General features: G+C 50.2%; 1 protein-coding gene across 2 annotated transcripts; it reads right to left on the bottom strand.

Moving 5' to 3' along the window:
• Positions 1–1,457: 1,457 nt before the first annotated feature.
• Positions 1,458–18,370, bottom strand: KLHL28 (kelch like family member 28). Of its 2 annotated transcripts, XM_029078996.1 has the most exons (5): positions 18,250–18,370; positions 11,258–12,156; positions 8,749–9,192; positions 7,319–7,527; positions 1,458–6,116 (listed from the first exon to the last, which is right to left on the bottom strand). In XM_029078996.1, exons 2-5 carry the CDS (start codon positions 12,154–12,156, stop codon positions 5,953–5,955), a joined length of 1,716 nt encoding a protein of 571 aa, XP_028934829.1. In that variant the 5' UTR covers positions 18,250–18,370; the 3' UTR covers positions 1,458–5,952. The 2 variants fall into 2 exon arrangements, with proteins under 2 accessions (XP_028934829.1, XP_001513616.2); XM_001513566.3 differs by lacking the exon at positions 18,250–18,370 and having other exon boundaries at positions 11,258–14,199.
• Between the last annotated feature and the right edge of the window lie 244 nt (positions 18,371–18,614).

The following is an 18,614-nucleotide window of genomic DNA, read 5'->3' as shown; positions in this document are numbered from 1 at the left end:
TTTACCAGCTACGGTACTCGTGACAGGCAGCTGTTGGGTTGGAATTTAACAGCGGCAAGCAAAACTGGGTGAAGATTTCATCGGGAATAAATCTAATGCTGTATATCCTTCCCTTCCGTGGGTGATGTTTTCACCTGGTCTTAAAGTGCCTCTGAGGGTAGTAGAAAGCTAGAAAGAATCTTATTGGAATAGACACACCACCCTGTTCTTACCTGCTGTCGTCAGCAAGAAGGATTTGCGTAGTTGAATAGGGCATTTTGTGGAGAACAGAGAACGAGACCATAGCATTGAAAGTTTTCTCTTGACCTAATGAAATCACCTCGTTTCAGTCGACAGCAGATACATCAAAACATTCTGAAAGAGTAAAGTTGTTTTTTTCAGTCTCCTCTCCATACTTTAAAAGGAAAGGAATGTCGTGCAGTAAAATTGCCTATGTATATAGATGTACTTTTACGGCCCAACATACTTAAACTCATTTGGGCATTACAGTCGGTTTATGGAGTCAAATTTCCAGCCTTCGCTGCTTCACCTCCAAAGAATGTCTGCTATCACTCCCTGTTTATTTTCAGTGATATTTTATTCCAGTTGCTAATCTTAGATTTCCCCGAAAGAAAGCGTGCCGAAAGCTTGTCTGCATTCACTGTAATAACGTGAGTTGGTTTGGTGCAGAAATGCCGGGTATCAAAAGGACCGACTAAAATCACCGTAAATGATTCTGCAAAAACACGAAGTCCACTAAGCTCCGACAGTACCATCGGCACAGAGTACTCAAACTGACACTGACATGCAAAACCTCCAGGAGTCAGGGTATTTTAAATGCAAAAAGCCACAAGTAAAATTTTTTGAAAACACATATCCATAGTGTAAACTCCAGCCTGACACACCGGCTTTGTGTTTTTACACACCACACAATAATAATAATGGTGGTATTTGTTAAGCGCTTACCATGTGTAAAGCACTGTTCTAAGCGCTGGGGGTGGGTGGGAATACAAGGTGATCAGGTTGTCCCATGTGGGGCTCCCAGTCTTCAGCCCCATTTTACAGAGGAGGTAACTGAGGTCCAGAGAAGTTAAGTGACTTTCCCAGAGTCCCACAGCTGACAAGCGGCGGAGCCGGGATTAGAACCCACGACCTCTGATTCCCAAGCCCGGGCTCTTTCCACTGAGCCATGCTGCTTCTCCTGACATTTGGATGATCTGAGTATTATTTATTTGCCAGGATGACGGTGCGTGCTTTTTGAAAAAGCTTTGAACGCCTCTTTCAAATCTGAAATTGTTTCGCATCTTTTCACCACGATAAACTCTAGATGTGAATATTCTCTGCCTTTCCCTGAATCGGAATGACTTTGGAAATTCACAGGTCACTGCCGCAACCGGAATCACAGTTTCATTTTAAAACTCTCATTTTAATGAAGTGTCCCGCTACCCGTGAAATGGGGAAAAAAGCCCACAACAAAGTATAAAAACTTCTCTATTTATTTTAGTAAACATTTCACATTAAATGAAATACATTACATATTACCACAACAATAAACTTACACTGAAGAACATTAACAAAAGTAATGCAACATTCAGCAGTTGTGAAAAAGTAAAATTAAATGTCACTTTATGTAAACAAAAATAAAATAAAATCCTGCTGCTGGAAAGGTACACAGACACAAACTACATATTCAAATAATACATCGATGCATTAATCTGATCTTCACAACCAGATCACTCTCTTCTTACGACCGAGAGTCCAAGTACTCGACATCTACAAAATTTCTGAATCCTGTTAAAAATAAAGTCATTTGGGATTTAAAGTACAGCACAGCACATAAGGCAATATCTAGGAATTACCATCCAGTTCTTCAACTTTTGACTTCACTAGGAATTTAAGGCAAACTTGGAACTTTTTGCTTCAGGTTTCCAACGAAGAATGGAGCTTTACAAAAGCAACAGTGGATTACCTCTAGTGAAAATCTGTTGTTCGAAAGAGAGACATTTACTCGAATGGATTTCTCTCACAGTAGCGACAAAAATTAGATTTTTAACTTCTAAGATGCATCGGGCGGAAAAAGTACAACGGTTGACAGGACTGAGAATCCTGTATGTCGGTAGTCTCGGGGTTACCCGTACCCCTTTTAAAGTGCTCTAACAGAAAAAAAAAAAATGAGTGGTTAAGAATTAGAACTGGCTGCTAATTTGATATGACATCTTCTTTGAACTTCTTATCATTCAGACTGCAAGATGAATAAAGGTTATAGCAAGTTTCTTGTAGTTTAATTACGAAGCGTATCGTGGTGTCTGGTTTGCTTGAAAAGGAACACTTAGGTGAACTAGACATTACCAGCACCCCAAAACCAAATAATAAAACTCTCGTTACCGCGTAATGGTGTTTTCGGATGTCGCCGGAAAACGTTTCTATAATCACTACACGTTTTCCCCCCTCCAGAAAATAGAATAGCTAGTTTCCAGGCAGTTTTGCATCCTGTGATAAACATTTTTGTTCTTCTCATGCTTAGCATCGATCTTGAGCGTGAAATGGGGCTTAGATAAATGTTGGAACTTTGGCAAGTAAGCCTTAATCATTTTAAGGATAAACTGAGATAAAAACTTAGCTGCATCTAATGCCACTTCCTAGTATTTCCTATGCCTCAATTTGCTAAGGTTTAAAACGGTGACTTCTCTTTTCTAATTCATCAATCCATGGGACCTGGAGAAGCCCCTCAAATTATGTTAATAGAGTCAGTAAATAGAGAATAGTGGAAAGGGCGCTTCTTCCTCAGAAAAAGTCATCTGGCTGGATCTACACTATGTAATTCAAGGAATAGTCCACAGACAAGCACTCTGCAGCGAGTTCCTTCATTCTCATTACCACTGGTTGGTAAAAATGATTTGCAACTTTTGGTGCTTCCTCTCAATCCCATGAGTTTAGTGATCTGAATCCAAACTGACCCTCTCTCAAAGGCAGAATCTATTCATCCCAAATTGGTTCGAATGAAAGGGTCGTGCAGGAACAGCCGCCTAAACCTCTTAAATCACAGGCTCGGTGTCAAGCGTTGACAGATTTTACATCCCAGGATCAACTTAAAGAGGTGAGGATCGTAATGAAAACATCTGAAATACTTAGGTCAAGAAAACTTTCAGGCTAATAGGCAGGAAAGGAACCGTGTCCAACCTGATTGATTTGCATCTACAGCAGCGCTTAGAACAGTGTAAGCGCTTAGCAAACACCGCTCACTAGCTCCTTCCCTTTGTCCACCAAGTCGAGGTGCACAATTCAGATGGCCTCATGGTTTTGTCATGGGTACTTCGTAGACGGTCTACACTATGTACTCAACTTTCCCAGCAAGATTTGCCTTTTATTTGAATTAGAGATTGATTTCTCATATAAAATTAATATGCCATTTTATAGTGGGAGTGGCATATATGTAATGCAAATTATTATTTGTATCTATAATAATATGGATTATCCGGTGGAGTACTTAGGGTTAGGGGGGAAAGACAAAAAAAGAAAAAGACATAGTAGTCTGTGAAGCAGATTTTGCCCCTCATCAGGAAAAATACTAAACTCTACATGTTAATTAGCAGAGGCCTGATCAAGTGCTTTACTTCGGTGGTCTGCTCATTATAAAAATACACCTGACTTTTTCAGTAAGTTTACAGGAATCAGTTATCGTCAAAGATGATTATTATTGCTAGTACTCGAGGGCGATTCAGTCAAGGGACAAAGACTACACTTGGCTCGTCGGCTTTATTTGTTTGGAGTTCCCGCTGAATTCTAAATTGAAAATGACTGAATACGTCTGGTGAGAGTTTAGAATTTGTGCAAATAGAGGCAGTGTGGGCCTAAGGGAAAGGACTCGGTCCTGGCAGTCGGGAGAGCTGGGATCTAATCCCAAATCTAACGCTGGCCTGCTGGGTGACCTCGGCCAAGGCACGTAACCTCTCTCTGCCTCAGTTTCCACATCTATAATTGGGGATAAATCTCTCTCAATTAAATGCTCTCGCCTTACCTCTTAGATAATGAGCCCCAAGGGACACAGAGACTGTGTCTGATCTCATTATCCCCTCCGTACCTAGAGCTTAACTCGGTGCTTGACATATAGCAAACACTTCATTAATGCCACAGGACTTACTATCGTATAATTAATGGCAATCTATGGGGTTTCGTATTCCAGTGTTGAAATCTGAAACTCAATTTATGGAAGAACAAGAAAAACTGCAGTTTTGCCGGGCTGCATTGAGGTTCTCTAAGAAAGCAATATATGAAGCACAGGCTGACAGTTCTGGCTTCTGGAACGCCATAGCACTTAATGTAATGTTTGTGTTTTTGGACAGAGAATGGGTAGCTCCAGAACTAATTTGACCCTGGGGAAAAAAAAGTCAGGGTGGACAATTTACCGGAACTTAACACAAGCATTAACACCAGGATCGAATGCAAGTTAAGTCTGATTCCTCGCCTAAGACTAACAGACGCTGAGTAGAACATCGGTGGGTTCGGCTACTTGTGTCGAATAACTATTTCCTTGGGTCAGAGTCACTGACTTACCTCTTTATATTTCATTTTTAAATTTCAAATTCAGACCGCTATTGAAGTAAACAGCTGTCCAATTCCAGTTTTCCATCGGAACCATTAAACGTTGCTATCCAGCGTACGTATGTGAAATACACCGTTTCCCAGGGCTTTTCATTTAATTATTTTAAAACCGGGACTGCCAAGGAGTATCACAAAGCAGTAATGCATCCTTCCTTGCCACATTCAAACACTGCATGAATGCAACAGAAAATCAGGCCGAGAGTACACTCGAAACGGTAACGAAATCTACAGAACGCATTGAGGGATTAAGAGTTTTCATACACACGAAGGAATCAAGCTGATATAAACGATGAAGAGTACTCTCAAAATACGTCATGCTTCCGGCATACTGAACTATCGTACGAATGTAGTAACAGCCTACAGTTAGCACCATTTTTATAACTCGCTTTGAAAAAGTAATCATACATTCTTAAAAAATAATGGTATCAAAGGCTATCTGAAAACAAAATTCCTAGGAGGGCTAAGGATGATATTTTTACATCTTCCAAATACGTATATTTACATCGATGCTGTGAAGTCCGCTGTGCTGTTTAAGAAAACGAAGGGCTCGTCGATAAGGTTACCTCTCCCCTTACCAGTTACACAGACACACAGCGTCGATGGAGAACTAAATTCACCTTGCGTTAATCTGCCCACATCAAAAAAAGTGTAAAAAGTTTATAGCTGATTCTTTTTCTTTTTAAACTGGTCCAAAAATATCACGATCATAAAGGCATTAAATTTATCTCGCAAATGGATTGCTAAACTCTTGCCGATTATCATCCCCGGTCTTAAACCCGTTCGGCAAGAAGGATGTACGGGCAATCTACGACGGCATCGGTTATTTACACATCTTAAGTTACTGGAAAAAAAAAAAAGGCAGCCCTTAGTTATTGTCTGTAGAAAATCGTGAAGCACTGGTGTTTCATTTTCAATACGAAGACATATCCAACAGGCAAAGTCAACGAACAGTCCAATCGTACAATACGCCCAGGCAATCTCCTGCCCCATCACAGTTAACTGCATGTCTCATATCGGGGAGGGGGGAGAGAGGAAGAAATGAATGAATTCAAATATCTCCACCTAAGCTCCCGTCGACATTACGGCAACCTACCCTAAGTCAGTCTTGGGAGAGGATGCCGGGACTCACCGCGCTAAAGGTCTTCTAGGGGATTCTGTCTGTGACGCTAACAATTTCACCGTAACCAAGAGCGACCGAGGCTAGTTATCAGTTGGAGGGAAATCGAGCTGAATTTTGCGCCGTGTCTTCATGCTACTCCTCCAAGACAAAAAGAAAATAAATGCAGCTTCTGGGTCTCGGCAAACTGGGCATCTTTTCATGCAGAACAAGATTTACCACCGTACTCCCGGTCCGCGGAAACAAGCTTCTCCTCAGAGGGCCGTTAATCCAAAGTTACAGCGGCAGTACATCATGCCGGCCGAATCTAGCCAGGTATCTGAGATGGGGTCATATTTCTGCACGGTGTTCAGATAGGATGACCCCGAGTGACCGCCCACTACATAAAGGTAGTTGTCGATTACCGCTGCACCGACTCCTGCGGAAAGCGAGCGGGAGGCGAGGGAAAGAAAGGAAGGGAAGCATTAATCGTGGCACGAGGAGACTTGACGTTTCGCTTAGAAGAAACAAACTGACCAAGAAATCCCTCTCTTCGACCGTTTCGCGGGACCGTACCCCGCACTCGGATCCCTGGCATCTCGCCTTTATGAGAGACGGGGGTGTCTGGGGAGAAGGGATTTTTCTACCTGGCATTCCACGCCGCTGTCGGCCTGAGTGACCTCGGGACGGATTCCAGAGCTCCAAGAGGCAGGAGTGGGGAGAGAATGCAGCGCTGCCAACACCCCCAGCCATCGAAGGCCGATGGTGTGTCCTCGGCGGCCGACCGGAAGCAGCGGTTATACACCCCTGCCTGCTCCCCTTGTCCTCAGGACACCAGGCGAGCACATTAGCGAACCCGGGCTCAGTCGTGTTGAGAAGTAGCCATTTACCACTCGACAACCCAACGCGACACGTACCGTCAATTTGAAGTTTTCCTCTTAAATGACGCCAAGCTTTAACTACCGGGCGAACGGCGCCTGACCTCCCCGCTCTTTGAGGCCGATCTGGTTGCTGGGCCACCCCAGGCGTGCACATCGTGGCCCAGGGGATCCGATCTCAAAGGCCCAAGAAAATCCAGCCTCGTCCGGGCCATCTCGGCTACGAGAGGCCAGATTAGTTCTAGGGCAGCTCTGAACCGAAGCCACCTTTCCAGGGTTGCTCCCAAACAGCAACCTGTAGGAGTGGGGAGGCCAGGGGCTTGTCGTATCGCGACACCACAAAATGGCACCGATACAAATAATAATGATTATTATGGAACGTAAGGGCTTGTTATGTGACTGTGATAAATACGCAGGTCCACAGTCCTCACATGGTGCTCCCAGTCTAAGAGGGAAGGAGAAGAGGTATTTTATCGCCATTTAACAGGTCAGGAAACTGAGGCACAGAGAAGTTCAATGACTTGCCTAGGGTCACACAAAAGGCAAGTGGCCGGGCTGGGACTAGAATCGCAGGCTCCTTCCTCCCGGTCCCCTGCCCTTTCCACTTTAGACCACGTCGTCACAGAGAACGCTAACAATACGCACGAATGAGTACGGAAAGCCGGATAGAGGAGAAAAGCGTTACTGAGTTCTCGCTAACTCTCCAGAAAGGAGAAACTCTAAAAGCACGGTTTTTCAGTAACAGAATACAGTGTTTTCCTACCTGTTCTGGGTTCCTTCATGGGTCTACACACAGTCCACTGATTTTGATGGGGGTCGTATCTCTCAATGCTTGATAAATGTGAGACGCCATTGTGTCCGCCCACTACAAAAATGAATCCCAGCATGACACCGACACCAAAGTTAATTCTTTTATCAGCCATCGAGGCGACCATTTCCCAGGAGTCTTTACTTGGATCGTAACGTTCTACGCTGTGGGTGTTCACCAAAAAAAAAAAAAAAGAGAGAGTCTTACTTTCCACGTTCCTTTCGTAAGTATTCACTTTACAAAAGAAAGTTTTCGGGCTTCTGGTGTATTCTTAGAATATAATTTAGAGTCTCCAAGATTTCCATATATAAAAAAAAAGAAAGAAAGAAGCTTAGATTGAAACCAATCACACAATTTAAAAAATCAGGCCAACGCCGAGTACAGAGCAGGCTATATATATAGGTGAAATCCTTCTATTCAAAGGACTGTCCCTGCAATCCTCTCCATTCATGCAGGTGTGACTGAAACACCTTGGTCCATTCAACAGCTCTTGGATGACTCAAAGACTTTTGATGATAGTTATCTGTTGAGGATGAAGAGCTTCCCAGTGCCGGGCTACCATAACAATGGCTAAACTGATATGTTCGGATTACCTGTAAATCTCATCCAAATCCCACTGCTAGGGGCAGTTGAGATTAGGATTTACTAAAAAGATATGTTTACCTCCATTTAGAATTAAGTTTTTAGATGGCTGTGTAAAACCTCCAGTGAAAGGGCCCTCCTGAGACAAAGAGAATCCACACAGTATATTCTCCCAAGTGCTTAGTACCGTGTTCTGCACTCGGTAAATCTCAGATTCATTCATTCAGTCGTATTTATTGAGTGCTTACTGAGTGCAAAGCATGGTGCTAAGCACTTGGAAGAGTACAATAAAACAATAACAACAATAAATACCATCGACTGATTTACAAAGAAAGGGACGGAATACCTTTCCCCTAGACCACGTTGTTAATAAAAACGCTAATAACGTGTACTAACGAATACCAAAAGCCGAATAACGGGGAGAGGTTCGCTTGTATCTACCCCAGCGCTTAAAAGAGAACTCGACAAAAAGTAAGCACTCAACAAACATCGGTTAAAAAAAACACAGTTGGCTCCCCTCGTGAGGGCGGGGTGGGGAAGATTCCCAGGTAAATAAATGTGCATTGAAAAGGGGGTTTAGGTGACAAGTAATTGAGGGAAAAAGGAACTTCTCTGATGATATGAAACGCCTGTACAAAATGCACCAAACGTGGGTAACCCAGGAAGAACCAGAGGTCTTGTTTTAGGGATTGCAGGTACGATCCATCTGGAATGTGGGAGGACAACCGAGAGAGGCCACTGAGTCACTACTGCTCTCCTCTGAAACTTGCTCAAATGCCTCCAGACGGATTTAAAATAAATACCTGTTCATATGGGCGGGGCCGTAGCCACCGATGGCATAGATCATCCCATCCAATACAGCGGCAGCGAAACAACTTCTCGTTTTGGCCATCGGCGCCACCGGCTGCCATTCTTTAACTTTGGGTATATATTTCTCTACGGACTGTAAGTACGATTGTCCGTCGTAACCTCCCAAGGCGTAAAGTTCTCCGGCCAGAACGACCACGCCGAGAGTACTCCGGCTCTCGTTCATTTTCTCGAGAGACTTCCAAGTGTTCACGTCGGGATCCCAGCATTCCACTGAGTTTTCGTGTTTCCGGAAGTTGATGCCTTGTCGCATGTGGGTTGCGATCCCCCCGACCACGTAGACTTTTTGGTCAAGGACGCAGATTCCAAATTCATAGCGGGGTATGCTGAGGGGTGCCAGACCTATCCAGGAGTCGTTCTGGGGGAAGTACATCTCGACGCTGGAAGACAGAGATTTTTAATTAAACTGCAAGAAAATAAATCCAATACCGCAAAACTGACATTCTCCTTTAGATGTTCAAAATATGTTCTGCCTACCCTTGATTATCTCCACATCACCCGACGTACCAAATGTTTTTAATCTCCATATCGTCTTGACTGATTGATACTCCTGACCATTCACCATTAGAAATGATTACATCTGTGGCCCCCTTCCAATGAAACTTGACTTGCATATATTGCCTCAGATCTCTGAGAGAGGGAGGGAAAAAGGGGAGAAGCAGAGAGATCTCCCCGAGAATCTCCAACACCTCCTCCCCTTATAATATAAAAACGTGCATTTTAGCATCGAACTCACTACGCTAGGCTCGAAAGCTGGGGTTTGCGCGTATCTTCCCTTAAAAGTTAAAAATCACTGCTATTCTACTTCACCCGCTTTCTCTCCGACTTGACTGCCAAATATATTTATGAAAAGGAAGGAGGAATCCATATTACAATCTTCAAATTCATAGCAGTGATCTTCGACAAGTACAATATTTGAGCCTGGATTTAATTTCGGGTAAAAAAAATTAATACCGGAGAATTATAAGTACCCAGGAATTTTTTTTTATCAGATTCTTACGCTAACACAGAAGCAGCGTGGCCCAGTGGAAAGAACACGAGCCCGGTAGTCAGGGGACCTGGGTTCCAATCTCAGCTCCGCCACTTGCCTGCTGTGTGACCTACGGGAAGTCACTTGTCTTCTCCGTGCCTCAATTTCTTCATCTGTAAAATGGGGATTCAATACCGGATCTCCCTCCCTCTTAAGACCTTGAGCCCCCTGTGGGGTAGGGACGGTGTCCAATCTGGGTATTTTGTATCTACCCCAGTGATACAGTGGGGGGCACATGGAGAGTGTTTAAACACCCCAATTATTACAACTGCCAGTAGAAACGAGAACCAGAAGAAACCCGTTCAAGGAAGAAATAAATCACAGGCTCTAACAGTCTCTTTATCGGCTAATCTGTTCCTCTTGTTTGATTAGCACTTATGATTTTAGGCCGTTTTATTTGAGAAATGTAAGAGAATCATTTAGGTGAGTAACAAAGATGAGTTGACAGAGCAAAAAAGTCACCACATGAACGCTAGGGCCTAGGAGTTCACACAGTGCTCTGCACACAGTGAGCACTCAATAAATACCATTGATTGACTGACCCCTGGCTTCCTCATCAGTAAAGAGAGAAAATTGATCAATTCTGCCCTTACTGTAACTCGGGGTCACTGGAAAATCGATGACACCAAACAATCCCTAATCACTTCTGCAATTATTCTATTGCCTTCTTCTCAACTTCTCCACACTCACCGGTCACTTCCGTCTAATTTCGCAATTTTTCGCCTGCGTGGCTACACTTCCCTACTCGGTTTCTGCCCAATTCAAATGAGCCTCATGCATTCAAATTAATCAGGTCACCACTCAATCGAAGCCTGAAATAACAGCCCTCTTGGCTACCAACGGGTTCCGCTTCGCCCGAGACCACGCCGGTTACGGGACGGAAGGACGAAGACTGAGGGCAGGACCTGTGTCTTCTGTCTTCTTCTCGGCGTTACACCGGTGTTAAAAGAGAACGGAGGCCTTCCGCATGGGTATCGTCTTTTTTGAGAACGAAAGGAAAATATCGATAACAACAGAAATGAGACCCCAAGGAGTATCTTCCCCGTGACTACGCGTATAACTGCAGCTGATCGAACACTCACGCTTAGCCACATCTCTGGCCCGGCGGGTACGGCTATAACCCTCAAGTGAGTTCTTTCGGGTCTATCCCGACAGAGCTATTGAATTTTAAGGCTGGCACTACTTCACAGCAGGTTGTGAAGCCCTTCCTCTGAAGCACTGAAGCCCTTCCTCTGAAGCATTCTGACTTGAAAAGAGGGATTAAAGCCTTTGAATTGGGCACAGATAATGACCAGCACTTTGTGCTCCCTCCAGCCAAATCATCAAGGGATCATCAAATGAGCAAGGGGGGGTGGGGAGGCCTAAAATCGGCGGTCTCCACCGCAGGCGGCCTCCGATTTCCGCCCACCACTCACCTTTCCAAACAAGCAAACAGTCCGGCTTTTCCCCCTACCGCACAGAGTACTTTGGGAGCGCAACGAGGCCGGGTCATCAGGACCGTCTGGTGGAAAAGTCTGTGCTCGGGCATGAAGTGGTATTTCAGGGCCTCGTTCAAGAGGTGCTTACAGGTGTGGTCGTCGCGGATCAGGTGGTTTGCCTCGTAGAGCCTGGTGAGAAACTTGACGCTCAGCAGGGGCAGGCGGACACAGTGCAGCAGCTGGCCCAGGTACTTCTGGCGCTCCTGCACATCGTACTTGATCCAAGACTCCAGCGCGTAAAACACCGTCTCCTCCGTCACGACGTTCAGGCAGTCGTTGGACACGATCTCATCCAGGTCGGCGTGGGTGAGCTCAAAGAACTCCTCGGTCTGGCAGACGTCTTCGAAATGCTGGCAGATGTACTTGTTGGCCGCCAGGTAGAGGTCGTGGCACCCGTACGTCTCCGCGAATCGGGAAATCCCGATGCAGTTGCCGGGATCGAGCTGGCTCTCCAGAAACGCGCAGCATTCCTTCAGGACGAGCTTGACCTGGAGCAGGTTGGCCGCCGGGAGGAGCGACTCCACCGTGTCCTGCGAGATGAACACCGTCCCGGTGTAGGCGTATTCGACGATGGCCTGCAGCGCGGCCTCGTCGATGCACTGAAACTCCACCTCGCTGTTCTCTTTCTCCGACAGGTTGCCCGTGAACATGGCTTTGAAGTAGGGGCTGATGCTGGCGAGGACCACCTTGTGGGCGGGGATCTGGACATCCCCGACGCGCAGGACGATGTCGCAGAGCTCGTGGTGTTGGCGAAGGAGGTTGAGGCCTTGCAGAAGCTGTTCGGAATGCAAGGGGGTCAGATTGGCAAGCATGTAGGTTGGGGACGTCTGGTCCATCTGCAGGGAAACAGAGAACACGGCTTGGCTCTTTAAAAGGAACCACGCCGATACCGTCATTTCAGAAGCCCCAGTGGAGTGACCGCTTTTTTCTCTCCTTCCCGAAAACACTCTCTGAACCTCAGCCTGACCCGCGTCCCCCTCCCCGGTAAACCGGCGAACGTAAACGGCAAAGGTCTTCCAGCGGACGCAGTTCTGATATTCCACCTGCGGCCCCGGACGCCCAAGGGTCCGCGCAGAAGGAATCGTCTTTGCGGACTTAATCCTGCATTCCTGCGACAGGGAGGGATCTTGAGGTCAAAGAAATGAAGTAGAGAGAAATCAACGTCGATGGCAACGGACGCTGATCGCTCCGGGAATTACCACCGTTGAATCCACTCCGTCCTTTTACAGGCGCCGACGCGGAGTTGCGTGGCAGGGGACATCCCTTAGAGTTGAGAAAAATCAGCGAGGGAGAGACGGGCGCGTTTTGGTTTCCGCACGGGCGGCGAAAACCACGTCCTCCGACCCTCTGTCAGACGCCCGGTCTGTTCCCTAACTGGAGGAGGGAGCAAGGCTGCAGAAAAAGGGTTTCGAAAAGAGATATCCAAGCACAGTCAGTCAAGGAAGGTGGCATAGCAATGTCAGACGAGAAGACCGTGTAGTCGTCCTAAGGCTTTTCTCTTTTTAAGATAATTCCCAGTAGGACGGGAGGTGGTCGTTCTCCCCCTGGAGGATAAAACCTCCGGGTGAAGTGTTATGAAGTCGCTACGGAAGGTGTAGAAACGGCTCTCCCTAGAAAAGTGAAGCGGAAACAAACAAAGCCGCTCCGCTTTCGATTCTCAAGTCAAGTCTACGTAGCACGCACCCCTCGGAAGCGCACATCCCGTACGCGGAGGAGCGAGGTTCTCCCTGTGAATCTAACGTACGTTGCCCAGCTTCACTTGAGAACGGTCGGCCTAGAGGGAAAAAGTCCACTCTCCTGATTCAGAGGGAAAGCGGACGCTGGCACAGAGATCCCGGGTTTGTGGGTTAAGTGGAACTCGATTCTTGGAACGGGGGGTCGGAGTCCAATGCGCGCGACTCACTGCCTCGCAGAAAGCCTGCCGCTCTGCGGTTTGTTCACATAGCATTATCGCGGGGTTGTCAACCGCTCTTTGGCTCTGTGCCTCGCTGTGACGGAGTTAAAGAGGCACGGTTTGGGGACGGAGAAAATTAGAGCGGTTAAGCGGTTCGTCTCTCCACGTCAGGTCGGGCGGCAAGACGGGCCACCGTCACAGCCCCGCCCAGCGTCCTGCTCTCACTACGAGGGGGAAAATATTAGGTTGATTGGAATGGAGATGGAATCGGCCCAGAAACGGAATTTTAGGAAAACAGAAATAGGATAAATGTCAAGTCCGTAAGGTCCTCCCTTTGCCACCTCCACCATCCCTTGTCTCCGTCTCCGCCTTCCACCCGCAATCCCCAAGTCCCACCTAAAGTGTCCTGAATTCTGGTCTCCTTCTACTGGGGTCAGGCCACAGAAGCTCAAGGGACTAGATGTGCTCCTGGTTCCGGACAGAGTGCTGACATTTCCTGTTAGGCTAAGAATCCTGTCAAATGACAAGACGTGAAGGGGAGAGGGGAAGCCCGGGCCGAGGAGGAAGCCTGAGAGAGTGATCGCGCAGGGCAGTTCGGAAAAGGAGCCAAGTGGCAGGTGGAGGGAGGATCTGCGGTCAGTTCTCCACAGCTGGCTCTCCGCTTGGCTCTCCGGCGCTCGCTCCTCCCCCAGCCGGCTCTTCGCCCAGACCTTCTGTCCGGCATCGGGTGCGATAGCGGGATGGATGCTGATGGGTCCCCAAATCCCCGGGCGTCCTGGCTGAGTCAGTAGAAAAAAACGAGGCTGGCACCGAGGAGATTTATGAAATCAAAAACGAACTTTTTACCAGGCAGCAGTCGAAAACCGTTATTTACCCACTGACTTATTTTGCTTTTACGATCTTTCCGAAGCGGTAACTAAGTGCCGGGCACTCTTCTAAGAGCTAAGGTAGAGACGAGCTAATCGGGTCCCACACGGGGCTCACGGTCTTCATCCCCATTTTAGAGATGAGGTCGCTGAGGCACAGAGAAGTTAAATGACTTGCCCAAGGTCACACAGCAGACAAGTGGCAGAGCCGGGATTAGAACCCAGGTCCTTCCGACTCCCTGGCCCGGGCTCCGGCGCCTAGGCGACGCTGCGTGCGTCTCCGTTCTTTACCGACTGCTTACCGTGTGCCCAGCACGTGGTCCGAAGAGTCCGGGAGAGTGCAACGGAGATAAGTACACATGATCCCTGCCTTCAAGTTTATAGTCTGGTGGGGGAGACTGCCCTTAAAATAAATTACAGGTAGGGGAAGTCACAGAGTACAAGGATCGGTTCAAAAATTCAGGGCTGCGGGGGGACCGACGACACGCGAGGGTGGAGATCCCATTACTGTAATCCTTACGCAGAAAGCAATTGTGTTGAGATCGTAAAATAAGACTTGCGTTGACCGGCATACGTTCGTGTTTCACCTAGGGGAACCGTGTGCATATTTAGAGGACGGCAGCGATGATTTTTCAATTTAGGTAATGCTGCGTGTTTCGGTTTTTTTTAAACCACCGCTGACTATGAGCAAAAACAATTACAGAAGATACACCCTGAAGATCATTGGTAGACACACATTAAAGGGAGAGATTTCCCCATAATTCAAGCTTTCCATCTGTTTGACATTTCGATACCAGGTTACTTCTGTAGTTTCCTTTTTTTTCCATTGTTTACGCTCGAAAGAAATGATTTTACGGAACTCCGACTCGGTGACTCCGTTAAGCTTCCACGACACTGAAGCAAGCTATTATGTATATAAATATCTATCCATACGCATATATATGTATATACATATATATATAGGAACTGAAAAAGATCAGAAACAGCTTAATGGGCTCTACGGTAACTCCACAGTTTCCCTTCTTGTAACTTTTATTCAAGGTCAGACTGTGCTTCAGCATTCGGTCTCTGTGTCACTATTACCTCGCTCTAATCGACACCTGGGCTGCAAAGCAATTGTACCCGAATCAGTTGGGAGACAATTATCTGCTCCCCTCTAAATATAGATCGCCACGGTAGATACCACGGGAGTGAAGAGCTGTGCGCTCTGTTATGCCTTTACAACTTTCTTTCACGCTTTTCAAAAATAAAATAAAATAAGGACCTCTCCTAACCTTCCCTACAGATTTCAAGAATAAGATCTTTTTTTTGGTTTGTTTCCCCACAGAAGAACTGTGATACGAAAGGGTTTTAGTGTTGACCGTCTTACTAGCGTCGGCTTTATTTTCCTGGAGTCGATCTGTTGCCAGGGGAAAGACGACGACTTTTCCGATTCTTATCTGCAGTTCGGGCGACGGGCATCAGATTGCCATTCGCGCTCAAAAATAAATCCCACCTATGGGGACGGGACGAGGACCGAGTCACCGGAGTGCAGGCCAAGCCACTGTTCAATAATATAGAGTAATAGGGAGATGGGATGTCAATCATTTAAATTGGCAGATGATCTCAAACCACCACTTTAATCCCCCAAATTCAGCTTTCTCTTTCCCCAGATCCCTGACGGCAGCGATCGCCAAATACTCCGATCGTCTCCTCTTGGCGTTCCGCGCGGGGCGAGGCTCCCTGGCCCGGTGGACACCCCACCCCGCCCCGTGACCTCTCCGTTCCCGGCCCGGTCCGAACGAAGCCCGGGACTGCGGCAGTCGAGCCTGGTCTGGGCCCGAGCCAGGCTGGAAGGGACCCAGGCTGGCGCCGCAGCACCCGGGTGGATCCTCGGGGTGGGGGGGTGGGGGGGGGTGTCCGGTGATCCCAGCGGCCGAGGGGACAACGCTGCACGCTGGGGTCCAACCCCTCCCCTGGCCCTGCCTCCAGAGCACCCCCCATCATCGCCCCCCGCTCTGCACCGGGGCCTCCTCGGAGGAAAAAGAAGGGTGCGGGAGCCAACCGAGAGGCGACGAGCCTGTCTTTAACCCTGGCCAGATTCAGCTTTGGGGCCCCACGGGCTCAAAGACCTCCACTAAAAAAAATCTAATCTTTCCTTCCAAATCCTTTCCTCCATCTCACTTTCCCATGACTCATTTTGGTACCCGTTAAGCGCTCACTACGTGCCCGGCGCCACTTTAAACACTGGGGGTAGAGACAAGTCGATCAGGTCGGACACAGTCCCCGTCCCACGTGGGGCTCACAGTCTAAGGAGGAAGGCAGTAGGCGTTCTGTGAATACCATGGATTCGGTAATAATAATAACGGTATCCGTTGGACGCTCACTATGCGCCAGGCCCCGTACTAAGCGCCGTCTCACAGGTCAGATCAGGCCTTCGCAGACTCGGGCGTCAACAGAGAGCACGGGGCATCACGGGGGAGGCCGATAGGGTCCTCCACGGAACAAAACCGGACGGTAAACCCCAACGAACCGAGAGACGGCTAAACTTAGATCGGCACGACTTAACCACTTCGTCCCGTATCCGTAGTCGGTCGAAGCGGGCCGCCAAGTCTCATCTCACACCGGCGCCGAAGCGTAACCGACCCACCCGGCCGTCCTCCCTGCGACGGCCACGGTCCCGAAAACCGAGTGCATTCTGAGGCGTCACCGACTTTGAAAATTAGGAAGCCTGTGAGAATCCGGCACGTGGTACTCAGTTACGCCTTAAAGGTCGACCTGGTCCCAAACGGACGGCGTCGGGGAAGACGAGGCCACCCGTGGCGCCGCGTCTGTCACTCGCTTGCCCGGCGCCGAGCACCGTCCCGAGCGTCGAGGCGGACGGAGGCGATCCGAGAACACCCCGAACTGTCGGTCCCCGTTCCCGTCGACAGGCGCCGATCCGGCACCCTCCGCCGTGTCCCGGGGATCCCCAGGGGCTTTCGGGACCGCGAGCTCGTCGCGGGCGGGGAACGCGTCCGCGGCCTCTCGTTACACCGGATGCTCCCGAGCGCCCGGTAGGGTGCCGCGCCCCCGGTGAACGCGACGGACCGAGCGCCGTCCGGCTGCGCGGCGGGTGGCCCCGGATCGTGGCGGTAACGGGACCCGCGGGGCGCCCGCGGCTCTCCGGCGCCGGCCTGCCAAGACTCCGGAAGCGTCGAGTCCCCGGGAAACCGCCCTCCGACCTCGTCCGCCTGCCGCGGTCCCGCCGGCCCCGGGCCCGGGCCACAGGTTGCGGCCGAAGCGCCAAGGTGCGAAGGTGCGAAGGTGCGGCCCGGCCGCTCCACGTGGCCGGGGGGGGGGAACAGACAGGGGACGGACACTGGGACGGACGGACAGGAGGACGGACATGGGGCCAGACGGGGGGGGCAGGGGGACAATCGGGGGGACAGTCGGGGGACGGACGGACAGGGGGACGGACGGACAGGGGGACGGACATGGAGTCAGACGGGGGTCAGGGGGACAATCGGGGGGACAGTCGGGGGACGGACGGACAGGGGGACGGACATGGAGTCAGACGGGGGGGCAGGGGGACAATCGGGGGGACAGTCGGGGGACGGACGGACAGGGGGACGGACATGGAGTCAGACGGGGGGGCAGGGGGACAATCGGGGGGACAGTCGGGGGACGGACGGACAGGGGGACGGACGGACAGGAGGACGGACATGGGGCCTGAAGGGGGGACGGATATGGGGCCAGACGGGGGACGGACGGACGGACGGACGGACACTGGCACGGACGGACGGGGGGACAGACGGGGGACGGACTGGGGGAGGGAGGAGAGGAAGGCCTCTCTGCTGGGGCTGGGGCTGGGGCTGGGGCTGGGGCTGAGGGGAATGGCCCGTCCCGGCCCCGCCCGCCCCCGCCCGCCGGGCTGAGGGGGCCGCTCACAGCGCCCTCCCCGAGCCACACAACCGACCCCCACCGAAAGGAAAGAACTCGGAGGGGCGAGCGAGCGAGCGAGCGAGCGAGCGGCGCCGGCCTCGCTCCCCTCCCCGGTCCGGCCCGTCCTGAGGCGGCGGCGGCGGCGGCGGCGGCGGCGGCGGAGGCGGCTTTGTCGCTGGCGGAACCCGGCCGGGCCCAGCGGCGGGCTGACCCGGATCGCTCCGCTCCCCGACCTTCCCCTCCCCGCCCAGCGCGCCCCACGCTACCTGAGGCCCGGGGAAGATGCCGGCGGCGGCGGCGGGAGGAGGAGGAGGAGGAGGAGGAGCAGGAGGAGGAGAGAGCGGAGGAGAAGAGCAGCCGGGCCGGGAACCTCGCTCGCCTCGCTCGCCTCCTGTCAAAGCCCAAGGCATCCGGGCGGGGAGGGGGGGGGGGGAGAAGGGCGGGTGGGCGCCGGGGGCACTTCCGCCCCGCTCTGCGCAGGCGCCGCGGCCCCCGGAAGCGGACTACATTTCCCAGGAGGCCCCGGGGCGGAGGCCGGTCGCCATGGCAGCGGTCGGTTGGGTCACGTGGGGCTCCTGGTTACGCCCGGCCGCGGCGGCGGCGGCGGCGGCGGCGGCCATTTTGCGGAGGG

The sequence above is a fragment of the Ornithorhynchus anatinus genome, chromosome 14 (assembly GCF_004115215.2).
Source record: "Ornithorhynchus anatinus isolate Pmale09 chromosome 14, mOrnAna1.pri.v4, whole genome shotgun sequence".
NCBI classification, from domain to species: domain Eukaryota; kingdom Metazoa; phylum Chordata; class Mammalia; order Monotremata; family Ornithorhynchidae; genus Ornithorhynchus; species Ornithorhynchus anatinus.
This window is presented reverse-complemented; position numbering and strand designations above follow the sequence as displayed.